The sequence below is a fragment of the Eleutherodactylus coqui genome, chromosome 3 (assembly GCF_035609145.1).
Source record: "Eleutherodactylus coqui strain aEleCoq1 chromosome 3, aEleCoq1.hap1, whole genome shotgun sequence".
Taxonomy (NCBI): domain Eukaryota; kingdom Metazoa; phylum Chordata; class Amphibia; order Anura; family Eleutherodactylidae; genus Eleutherodactylus; species Eleutherodactylus coqui.
In genome coordinates, this window is record NC_089839.1 from 120,326,843 (window position 1) to 120,339,743 (window position 12,901).

The following is a 12,901-nucleotide window of genomic DNA, read 5'->3' on the forward strand; positions in this document are numbered from 1 at the left end:
AGGTCATTAATTGGTGGAGGGATGTGCTTCTTGTTATTAGAAAGACTATATGTGTTTCATTGCAGGATTACCTGCATTGTACCCAAAATAAATGTTGTAACTCAAGCTCGCCGAGACTGCAGCGTGTATTCAAATATAGCTGAGATTCATTATGAGTAAAATGTCCAGGTTAGTTAATGATGTTCTTGTGACCTCTAGTGAAGTAATTCTGATAATGCACATGAAGTAGTTGAAAGGTCTGTCCCATATATTTGGGTATGACCACTTTACACTCAAGTCACGCACAGCAGTAATGTCAAAGAGACTTCAGGCGTTGGTCCTGTATAATTATAAGATAGCATCCTGAGTTGCTCAGGTTTCGCTGTTGTATAGCTTTCCACACCTCAAGGCCTCCGTGAATATTAAATGTCACTTCCACTGCTCTGAAAAATCAAGGTGACACCTGTGTCACCACTTTCTTGGAGTAGGCATTTAAGTATCAACGTGGAGGGAGTTTGTTAAAATGCGTCCATGCTAGATGTCCCGCCTGTGGAGGTTTTGAAGTCTTTTTTTTTTTTTTAACCCCTTCCCTCCCCATGACATAAGGGTACATCATGAGAGGGCGGTACTTCCCGCAAAATGACGTACCTTTACGTCATAGGGATAGCGCGAGATCATAGCAGCGGGAGCCGTCTGTCACTAGTAGCCGGCCTCCCGCTGCGACAGTTATCGGACTTTGAATGCCGTGATTTTAGAAAAAAAATAATAATTTCCCCAAAAAAGGGATTTTATTGTGGAAAAGTGGAAAAACCTAAAAAAAATATATAAGAATTTTGGTATCGTTATAACCATACCGACCTGCAGAAAAAAAATGTAGTGTGTCATTTGTGCTACATAATTAACGCTTTAAAAAAATAAAAATCTATGGCTGAATTGATGGCTTTTCTCTCCCTACAATCAAAAAAAAATAGTTTTACAATATAGTCTATGTAACCCAAAATTGGTACCAAGAAAAACTAAAAGTTATGGCTGACTGCCAAGACAGCCCTGCGACCTTTCAGAAGGTGCCCCTGCCATGACACCCAAATGGCTCCCTGCGATCTCATTTAAATGCTGTTTTCAGAATTGACAGCACATCGGCCACGCGGCTTGTTGAGGCTGTTGCCCAGGGTGTAATCTGTAAGAAACAGCTGACACTCGCGATGTATGAAGGGGGATCCCTCCATACACGTCCTGCAGCTGCAGGACGTAAAAGCACTATAGGGCGGTCACTACGGGGTTAAAGTAGTTTGTTCAACTATTATACTCTTTACATTTGAATGTATTTTTTAAATTGATTAAACTTTAAAAAACAAAGTGTTTTCACTATGGAGGGCACAGGTAAGCAGAGAACACATTATCTCTGTATTGTCTTCTGTCCCCACTTGCAGCCCACTTATAAGTGATCTCTTGATAACAGCCAGTTGGATCAGTTAGCAGTGATCTGCAGTTACAGTTATGCATAGAAGATGCACATACTGCCCTCAATCAATTATATTCCCTCACGCAATTCCGCTCTCAGCATGTCAAAATTGCGTAAGACGCAAGCACAAAAAAGAACGCAGCATGTTCTGTTTTGCCGCGTTTATATGTGCGATAGAGCCCACTGTATAAAGAAATTAAAAAACAAGTGGACTGCGCATGACAGCGTGCGTGAGAGATGATGTCATGCGTAGTACAAATTCGCCACCATACTTGGCAGTACGGTGAGACACCGCCAGCTCCACAGCTGTAAAACGCTGCATGACCCACGGAGCAGTTCATGCTTACAGCTGAGTGATCCCGGCCTAACGGTGTGCATTTCATGCTTTTTTGTTCTCTCAAATGTTACTAAATATCTAATAGTTACATTTATTAGCATCTTCCCTGCCGAATGTTGTAGCACACCGGCGTCTTCTGGTGATAACATTGGTTGCAGACATGTAGAATAGATGGAATGTTGTCCCAATAATACTCTTTTTATTTAATTATTCATTTTTCAATCCCTATTTTTATATAGTAATTAGTGAGGAACTAACAACAGCATAATTGATGATTTGAATTTGCCTTATAGCTGTTTTATAACAGCAATCTTTCATTGATCTTTTTAGAGATTTTTATTTTTTAATACGATGTACAAGTAACCTTTTTTAAATCCATTTTAAGTGTATTTGATATTCTTTTCAGCATTATATTTTTTAGTAGAGTGGACCATGAAGGTCTGTGACCTCTTACCCTATTATGTGCTTAGTTTGTTTTGTTACATACAAATGCTCCTGATGCAAGCGTTTCAGTAAGTCCTAAAGAAGCCTTCACCTTGGATAATGAAACACATTGACTTTGTGTTCCTGCCTTTTGTAATTCTGTTATGTTAAATACATACTTTTATGTTTGCCCTCCTGGGTGCTGAGAGAAGTGCCCGCGTTCCTTGTCAGCCAATGAATGAGCAAATCTGCTAAAAAGCTATGATCAGCCAAGGAACTAGCGTTTGCTCGTCTGTCAGCCAATCTTTGGCCCTTTTACATTGCCTGATCAGGTGAATAAATGAAAAAGGCCCTTTAAGGCATTTGTTACTTTTCATTGGAAAACAAGCATATAAAACAAAACCAACAGGTGTTTTCTCAAAAGAATGTGTTTTAGTACTTGCATTTTTTTGCTTTAGTTTTATTTGCTGTAACTTTTCACATCATGGGATTCCAATATTCCTCTGTGAATCAGATGATTATTAATTTTAACGAACACCAAGAACACAGCCAGAGAAAACATTACAAATTCACACATGCGTTTTTTTTTCAGCAGAAACAAACAAAAAAAATGGATCTCTTAGAGAAAGATGCTAGTAACTGTCTGGGGAAAAAAAAACTCCAAACCTAGGGCATGCTGCACTTGGAGAGAAAAAATGCCAGAGCCAAAAAATGCAAGACAGGTGAAGAAAAACGTAGGAGAAAAAATTTTTAATATTGCGTTTAATAGTTCCAGCTAAAGGGGTTTTCCGGTCAAAAATACTATTGAAGATCTATCATGAGGATTGGTCATCAGTAGTTGATCAGCCGGGATCTGCCACTCGGGTCCTTGATCGAGCAGCTGTGTGGGCGCAAGCTGTCAGCGGTACAGTTACAGAGGTCAGTGTGGAAGCCTTTGTGCCAACCTCCTTCTGCTCCGACCTCTGTGTATTTGGAGCAGAAGTTTCTGCGCCAACCTTCCATGTAGTGGCCAGCGCTGGTGACTGCAGGTACGGCTCTCATTGAAATTAGAGAGCCATGCGTGCAGTTACCAGTGCCGGCCACTACATGGGAGGCTGGCGCGGAGGCTTCCTCTCCGACCTCTTAGTGCTGCGCTGGTGGCTTACACCCGCACATCTGATCGGTTGGGGTTCCGAGCGGCAGACCCTGGCTGTTCAACTATTGATGACCTATTCTGATGATAGATTATCAATAGTATTTTTGATCAGAAAACCCCTTTAACATCTGGCCACAGCATAGGAAAACGTGGCAGGTAAAAATATGACTTTGACCCAACATTGTGTGCAACCACCCTGATAGGCGTCCTTCAGACAGTCATTTTTTATTAAAAAAAACTGTTTTTATGCCGATGGAAAAACATTAGAAAAAACACCATACCCAGAGTATGATCGATTTGAAGAAAAATGTTTTGAACCCCAAAAATGCAGTAAAACTTTTTCAGCAAACATCTGAACACAGCATTTTTTTCTGGGAATCGAGAAATGTTTGATGTCACATTTCTGGTATCTTTTTTTTTTTTTTGCCTTCTCCAGTTTAAAATGCAACACATTGACAAAATGTTGCATAATATTGATACATTTGTTGCATCTTTTGAGTATGGCTAGAGATGTGGAGTCATTGTGTACACCACCCAACTGCTGGAGCAAGATTGAGACAAATTTTGAGACTTTTTAAAAAGTTGCATGTCAGTGTTGTATGAAAGGAGAGAAGGTTAGCGCTCCCCTTGACAGGGATGGAAAAGGCCATCAGGCCTGACAACAGACATACGGTTAAGGCACTGCCACCTACTTCGTGGCATCTCTAACCATGTTTTACTAATTACAAAATTGTATCACACCTGAACAGTCTAATTATTAGATACCTTTGATTGTACGAAATTAAGATACATAGCAATTTATCTTGAGATGTAAATGTTATCTAATATGTGATACCAATAAAAATCCTTGATTGAAAAAAAAGTTGCATGTCATAAATGTTTCTAAATCCTGGCCAAGTAGCATGCCCCCTTTTCTGGACGCTTGAGAAAAGTGGAGTCAATGGCGTAACGTGTTCTTATTGGTGCAGATCAATAGTAGATTTGTCTAAATTGATTTGTGCCAAAAAAGCTCCTACTCCTAGATTCTGGTGTAACACCAATAGTAAATGTGCCCCTATGTGTGAAACCAACCTCCTACTGTTAACTCTTCTAGTTTTATTATTCTTGGCCAAAATGACCACTGAGTGTCTGGCTACTTGTTTGATAAAGTATGATAAAAAATTTCCTTAAAAATAAATAACTTGATCATTTTAATGTAAATTTTTCTGTTCATTGTGATATTATGCTAATGTTGTCACGTTCTAAACTATTGATGACCTATCCTTGCAATACACAGTGGGAGTGAGAGAAAAATGCTACAAAAATTGTTGATGATGAGATATAAAGATTTTATTATATAAGGAGTAAAACCAGCAAAACAAACTCCTTTCAAGGAATAACCTCTTCAGTAATTGTTGGGGCAAGACATGCTGGATGGATTATCTACACTTCAGACACCAGGAGCCACACCTGCGACCCGGTCCTCTCCCTATAGTTTCCCTACTGGCTGTGCTGGCATGGCAACTTTAATACTCACTGTAGCCCTCCAGCATGTCTTGCCCCAGCAATTACTGAAGAAGAGGTTATTCCTCGAAATACGTTTGTTCTTCTGGTTTTACTCCTTATATAATAAAATCTTTATATCTCATCATATCCACTTTTTGGAGTCGTTGCGCGTTGAGCCATTTTTCTCTCACTCCCACTGTTTACTTCTTGACCTGTCTTGTACAGGTACACGTCTATCCGGTAGCACCTCCCACGTACAATTGTACCACTATTCACAACGAACTATATACATCCACCCATAGAATAGCTCCACCACTTTACTTTCACCCTATCCTTGCAATAGGCCATCAACAGTAGATTGGCAGGGGTCCACCACCCGAAAACCCCTCTGATCAGCTTTTCACCATGACCCATGTGTTCAAGCACTGAGCTCATTTCTGCAGGAAGCTAACAGCTCTGTTCTCACTGCAGTGGTCAGGCTTGGTATTACATGTAAAAATCCCATTTATTTCAATGGAAAGTTTGTGCGTTCTACCAAGCCTAGCCACTACAGTGAGAACATAGCTGTCAGCTCTGGCTCAGCGAACAGCTGATTGACGGAGATCTGATCTACTATTGATCGCCTATCCTATGGCCATCAACTGGACAACCCTTATAACAAAATAGAGTCTACAATTGTGAATAGAAAAGTGTAGTGGTGTTTTTTTTGTTTTGCCCCCCACCCTAGTTTGTGTATGTTAGGGCCCATTCACAAGGGAGTATGTGAGCTGTGCTAGCACACGGAGACTCCATTTTTATGCTATCTGGTCCCTACAGACAGTGGACATTGCGTTTTGGATTCTCGTCCGTGATAGGGTTAGAATAGGACATGCTGCAATTGGCCATGTCAATAGCCTAATTGGCTATCATGGTTCGATACACAGATGGCACACTGACCGGAAATATGGCCTTTGGAATGGGCCCTAAAAGTAGATAAGCAACAATGATTATAAGCACTCTATATATAGTGATATATGCAAGTGGTATAGAGTTATATGCAAACTAAGCTTTTAGTCTACACTTTAAAAAAAAGCGCCCGATAGGTACATTTTAATTTAAATCATATAAATGAGGATGGCACTGTTTCTGTTCATGATATGACTTTATGTGGCATTTTTCATCTGTTTCCCCTCTGCAGGCTGTAGCTTTAGGCCACTTTCAGACAGGCTTATTACGGGCACATTTTGGTGCAAGTGGCCTTTTTTCCCCAGTTTTCCCTGAGGGGATGGGTGGATACTTGCTGCTGTCATGTCTCCTTTACACAGCAGATGAGAAGAGGAGATCCTGTTCTCCTATCTCTATCCCTCACACATATATCACCAGTATACAATGTGCACTGTAGCTGTAAATCCAGTTTTGAGATAAGATGAAATGCTTACTAGAACCTGCAGTTTTGTCTCGGAGTCTTGCTGCCTCTGTATCCCTCAAATCGTTCCCTCCTCCTCCCTTTTGTCTCCATAGATTTCTATGAGTAGTGTGAGACAGCAGCAAGGAAAACCCATTTTCACTTCCTGTGTTCTTTCTTAGCATCCTTGCTGCTGTAGACCGCTTTTTAAATGGCAACACGCAGTGGATAACCAGTGAAAAATAAGTGAGACACCTAATGACCAGCACTTCAGAGTGATTTTTTTTTTTAGCACAAAAAACATAATTCTATAAATATAGCAGAATTTGCATGAGATTTAATCTGTTAACATAACTTTCTATCATAAATTTGTATACCATTTTGGTTGCTTTATAATGGTTTGAGTTGCGTTAAGATAAGAGAACAATAGTCTTTAATGGATTAAAATAATTTGTCATAAAGTTATCACACGCAAATTAAATTTTGCTGCATCGGTAGTGTATTGCACTTTTGCTAGTTATCACATTGGCTATCTTATAACCATAAGTTTGTTGAGCGTTATGCTCCTTTTACATGGCCTGACAGTTGGGCAAACAACTGCACGAGCACTGATGTCACCACTAAGGTCGTTGGAGCTCGTGCAGAGCGTTTACACTGAAAGACTTATCGCTGGATCCCGGGCTTCTCGCTGGCTTATCACCCAATGCTTCACCTTCTATGTGAAGCACTGAAAGGGAAGCATTTACACATAATGACATCTAGCAATCTAGTTTTTTCATGACAAGTGAACAAATAGTGAGTGATTTATTTTTTTTGCATTTACACGTAGCGATTATAGCTCAAATTTGTTTGTTTGAACCAATTTTGAGCCATAATCGTTATGGGTAAATGGACCGTAGCTAACCATTTAATGGCATTGTTTATTCTAACTTTTTGACAGTTTTAACTAATTTTTTCTTTTTTTTAACCCCTAGGTTTGTATTCGCGCTCCAGCCCAAGAAGTAATTGAAATACAACACCCACAGAAGCAGCAGCCGCCTATTCCACCTATGCCAAACCAGAAAAAGCGCAAGCCCGTCAATGATGATCTAAGTCGACAACTGCTTTCTGAAGCAGCTGCTGTTTTAAACCAAAAAGAAGATGAATTTGATGCATTCGGTGTCACAGTTGCTGCAAAGTTGCGCAAAATGGATGACAAACAAAGATTGTTGTCGGAAGTTCTCATAACTGATATTCTATTCAAAGGGATGATGAAGAAACTGACGGAAGAATCTAGCATTTCGCTCTTTCAGATGCCACACTATGCTTGTCAACCACCAAGTTGCTCTAACTCTATGGACTTTAATAGTCAACATGCTCAAGCAATGACATCCCCACGGCAAGATTACGTATCCATTAATCATGAATATAGCTGTAGTCCTACGCAGATGAGGGCAACGCAATCTTTTTGTATATCTCCACTGCCTAATTCACATGTTGTAGAATCTTCCCAGTACAAAGAAGAACATTTATAACCAGCACACATTTTTACCAGTCTGACATTCAACACTTTTTAGTGTTTTTATTGGGACACTACATCTAAAGCTGTTCCTTATTAGGATATAATTTAAGTTGTTTTTATTACAAAATTGACATTTTCTGATTTATATTAAATTTTATAATTATTATGGCTTTTATATTTTTTATGAAAAGAGAAAAAAAAAATCAGGTTTTCTTTTGCACGAAAGCTGTTGCCTTCATTTTCATTTTCGTGCTTGAGCAAAGTTGACTTGGGAGACACTTTTATAGGGTATGGGGTGGTGGAAAACAGCTATAACCTCCTAGACTCTGCCCCACTTTTATTTTTTAGTGTTTGTGTGTCACTAGCAGAAACTATATTAATTCAGCAGATATTACTTTGTGTGGTACTAATAAGTTATAAGCTAAAAACATCACTACATTGTTAGCTGATTTATATTAAAATTGATTGTTTGCTTCCCACTATGTTGCTGTATTCCCCTATTATGGGCTTATTTACACAGGTGAGTTTTTGGGCTATATGGTTCACACACAGCTCCATTATGTCCCATGATACTGTACGCACTGCATGTCCTATTCTCAACAGTTTTCAATAAAATAGGACATGCAGTGCCAATGCGATTCAAATGGCGCAATTGAGAATATGGCCATGTAAATGTGGCCTAAGGTACAGAAATATGCCCCAGACTGATCAATAAGAATTGTAAATTGAGTCAGAAACATTTGAAAGAACCAGAATCTACTTAATATACATGTGGTTGCAATTAACAATATGACTAAAAACATCAAAGCAAAACACAAAAAAAAGTTGATTTCTGTGACATTAAAATGTTGCACAGACCATGACAAATGTCTCTAGCAGTAAAATAAAATACACTCAAAGCGTGCGTTTTCACGTCGCTGATTTGCTGCAGATTTTGTTGCAGATCTGCAGCAGATTTCACCATTTAAATGGAATACATATTGACCAAGGTCTGCTATCGACTGAAACGCGTCCCGTCTGTGACTAATGCTGTGACACTTCAATAAAGGCTTAGTTTATTCACACCACCGATGGCTAACCTTTTTGGATTTATTCTGTGTGAATATCGTGAAGGACTACACGACTTTGCCTCGGAGGTTGGGTATCAAGCCAAATCATTAAAGCGGGGTGAAAAAGTAAGAGGTGGTGAGTATATATATTTTTTGCCTTTTGACATATTGAAGGGGTGAAATCTGCTGCAGATCTGCAATAAAATCTGCAGCAAATCAGCAACGTGTGCGGCATTCAGACAGCCAAGTTTGAGTTGTGCCTGAGATCTTCGTGGGCTACTCACATCGGACATTACATTATGTATATAGCATGGTAAATTCTGTGTAAAAAAAAAAAAAAAAATTAACAAAATAGTAATTAAAAATATAAATCCTCTTCCAAAAAACTTTGTCGATGGAAAATTAAAACGACTCTGGTCTTAGAATATGGCGCCACAAAATATGTCTTTGTTTATCTTTTTCAAAATCAATGGGATCTATTCACTGCATACACAAAACGCTGCAGAAACACGTTCCTGTGCCACAAGCACTGCATTTGCCTTGATTTGTTCTAATTGTGCTTTACTCTTAGGCCGGGCTCACAGGGCATTTCCATAGGGAACAATGGGCTCTATCTCGTGTATATACGCGGCAAAATAGAACATGTTGCTTTCCTCTTTGTGCTTGCGTGTTTTGCAATTCCAAAACACTGATGTAATCGCAACTGCGCAAGGCGATGTAATTCCGAGTTATAGCGTATCACACGGACGTACAGAGGTCGCATAATACGCTGCAAACATACAGTCTTGAGCCCGACCTTAAGGTCTGTTAAACCCTTCCCTCCCCATGACGTAAGGGTACGTCATGGGAGTGCGGTACTTCCCGCAAAATAACGTACCCTTACATCATAGGGATAGCGCGAGATCATAGCAGATCTCGCTCTATCCCGCAGTGGGGGCCGGCTGTCACTAGTAGCCGGCCTCCCGCTGCGACAGCGGAGGGCATCGGAGATGCTCTCACCTGCCCTTAACTCCTTCCCTGCCGCGATCTAAGTACATCGCGGCAGGGAAAGGGTTCACAGAGGGAGCGCACTCCCTCTGTGGCTCCAGCCGGCTCTCGCGATAACATCGCGAGAGCCTGGCTGGTTGGTATGGCAACAGGGCGCGAGATACTGGCGTCCTGTATTGCCATTGCCTAAGATCGCTATAGTAAGCGATAAGGCATGGCAGGAAGTCCTGCCATGCATTATCGTAGCGATCTTCAGTCCTGCAGTGTATGTCCCTCAGAGGGATGCAGATTGTGTAAAAATAAGAGCAAAATAAAGTACAAAAAATAAAAATGTTTAAAAAAAGTTAAAAAAACCTTTTTTATGCTTTTTCTTATATTAGCATAAAAAAATTTAAAAATAACAAAAACCCCACATATTTGGTATCGACGCGTCCGTAACGACACGTACAAAAATGGAACACTCTTTTTATCCTGCACGGCAAAAAGCGTTAAAAAAACACTAAAAAACTGAGGCAAAATGCTAATTTCTAGCATTTTTGCCTCCCAAAAAACGCAATAAAAGTGATTTTAAAAAAACGTATGTACCCAAAAATGGTACCAATAAAAACTACAGCTCATCTCGCAAAAAATAAGCCCTCAAAGAGCTCCGTCCATGGAAAAAAAAAAAAGTTACAGGACTTTGAATGCAGTGAGTTTGGAAAAAAATAATTTTAAAAAAGGGCTTGTATTGTGGGAAAACCTAAAAAAAAAAAAGAATTTTGGTATCGTTGTAACCGTACCATCCCGCAGAAAAAATTGTAGTGTATCATTTATGCTGCATCATTAACGCTCTAAAAAAAATCTATGGCAGAATTGATGCTTTTTCTCTCCCTACGCTCATAAAAAATAATAAAAGTTTTACAATATAGCCTATGTACCCAAAAATGGTACCAATAAAAACTAGTTTGCCATGCAAAAAACAAGCCCTTATGTGGTCACGTCAATGGAAAAATAAAAAAGTTATGGCTGTTGAAAAATGGAGATGAAAAAATACCAAAAATCCTTTGGTCCTCAATGCCAAAATAGGCCATGTCCTTAAGGCTGGCTGCACACGGCCGTGACGGGCTCCGCCACGAAATTCCGCCGCGGAGCCCGTCACGGCGACCCCCAGGAGACCCCATACTTACCTGCGGATCTGGCGTCCTCGCTCCCGCATGACGCTTCTCCGCCCACCTCCGCCGCGTCATATGACGCGCTAACCGCGTCATATGACGCGGGGGCAGGGAAGCTTTTTTACGCTATCTTCCGCTGTGCTACAGTGGAAGATAGCGTGAACGGACGGCTTCCTTTGACTGCTATGGAAGCCGTCCGCGCGTACACCCACGGCAAATAGAGCATGCCGCGGGTGAGGACGGGTGAATTCACGGTGCGGAATTCTGCAGTAGAATTCCGCACCGTGTGCCCTGAGCTATTACGCGGCGGAAATCCGTTCGTGGGAAGGAGGTCTTAGGGGTTAAAACACTTCTGAGTTCTTTCAGCTGTAGAACGGCCACCTAAATTCTGCAACAAAAGTGCAGTACAATGTTACTGAATTGTGTAAGCTCCAGTGCGAATTCCACTCAAGTTTTTCTGCACCATGTGGAAGAGATTTGTTAACATTTCATCTACATGGCTTGTACTGTAAATGCTGCAGATATTTCAGGTGGATTTTTTTTTTTTTTTTAATCAAAAGCTTTTTATTCATTTTTCAGACATAACATGTGATATACAGTTACAGATTGCCATAGTCAAGGAAATTCGTATAGCATTGGTTGTGAGTCTTTCCTTAATAAAAGCTAAACATAAAGAAACATTGCATTGACCAACATTTCAAACACACACACGAGGTTGGCCGTGTTTCGTTGAACTTCCAGATAGTTTGCATGCGGCGAACCAAGTGTGCCTATACAACCTTTTTAAAACAAAAACAAAAACAAATGGGGAGGGGTGGGGAAAGGGACAGACGAGATGATAGGGAAAGGAGGGGGGGGGGTTATTATTTCAGTTTCTAACCAATCTTCTATCCTCCCTCATCTCTCCCGTTCTGATCAGGGCCTCTCTATCACACTCTCTACTGGAGCCCTCACGGTCTCTCAGGTGGAAATTTTTGACAGAAAATCTGCAGCATTTATACCACATTGGAATATACTCTTAGGATATACTTACATATTGCAGAAATGACTGCGGAAAATCCACTGCATTTAACAGAACAAACATTATGAATGAAATTTCAAGACATCTCATCCACATGCTGCATAAAAACATTTGCCGCATAAATTGACCCGTGGTGCAGATTTTAAATACACAGCATATCATATTTTACCTCTTCAAACGAGGGGTTGAAATCCGCATGGAACATATGAGAACTGTGATACGGAACTGCACCGAAACCCACAGCGGAATTTTTGCTGCAGAAATTTTGATATGTGTGAACATATTTCGAAGGGTCATTTACATACAGCAGAGTTATTGCAGGAAGTTCTGCAGCTGAAAATCTGGTGTCTTCATCTGATGGTAGTTTGTTTCAGAAGCAAACAGTGGATTTATGCAGCCCCGTGACTCAATGACAGAAATGTTTTCCACCAATCTGCTACTTGTGAAAATACCCCAATTGGATAGAATTCTGTCTTTACCCATTGATAAATAATACATCCACAGCTTGAAGTTTGTATATTTTCCTTTTTTGTAAACATGATCTTTATGTTGTTCCAGATGTGAAGTAATTGGCCAGGAAATCTACATGTGTCACATGCGGATTGTGCTGTGAATTTACAGCCAATTTCACCCCTTGTGAATTAAAAACGATGAAATTCGCTGTGAAAGTCTGCAGCATTTCTGCAGAATCAAAATGCTCTGGTTTTGAAAAGGTTACCAGACATTTCCTGTGTTTGTCCAGCTGGAAAAATCTGCATGTAAGATCAGCAATAAGTCCACAATGCCTAATACCCAAATGCATGACAAATAGCATTAGCCATTACAGTATACATAGACAGTGTGTGATAAGAATAAAATAACAGGCCTCTTTCGTGTCTTACCTTGTTAAATTTAGAGTAAATAATCAGTTTGTAGGACACTTTTAGGGTACGTTTACATGTGGTGGATCATCTGTAGCGGCAAAATCTGTCCCAACTGTGTTAAAAA

The 12,901-nt window shown here is 40.1% G+C and overlaps 1 protein-coding gene and 1 non-coding gene across 3 annotated transcripts in view; both read left to right on the forward strand.

Annotated features, from left to right (window-relative positions):
- Positions 1 to 7,872, forward strand: part of LOC136620933 (uncharacterized) — a 70,622-nt gene extending 62,750 nt beyond the window's left edge. For both annotated transcript variants that reach the window (XM_066596026.1, XM_066596027.1), the window contains exon 3: positions 7,180 to 7,872. In XM_066596026.1, the coding sequence (XP_066452123.1) occupies positions 7,180 to 7,719 (540 nt within the window). In that variant the 3' untranslated portion in view covers positions 7,720 to 7,872. The remainder of the gene's footprint in view (positions 1 to 7,179) is intronic.
- Positions 3,929 to 4,056, forward strand: LOC136622694 (U6atac minor spliceosomal RNA). Its single transcript, XR_010791885.1, has one exon. It is a non-coding gene; the product is annotated as a U6atac minor spliceosomal RNA (small nuclear RNA).
- Positions 7,873 to 12,901: the final 5,029 nt, after the last annotated feature.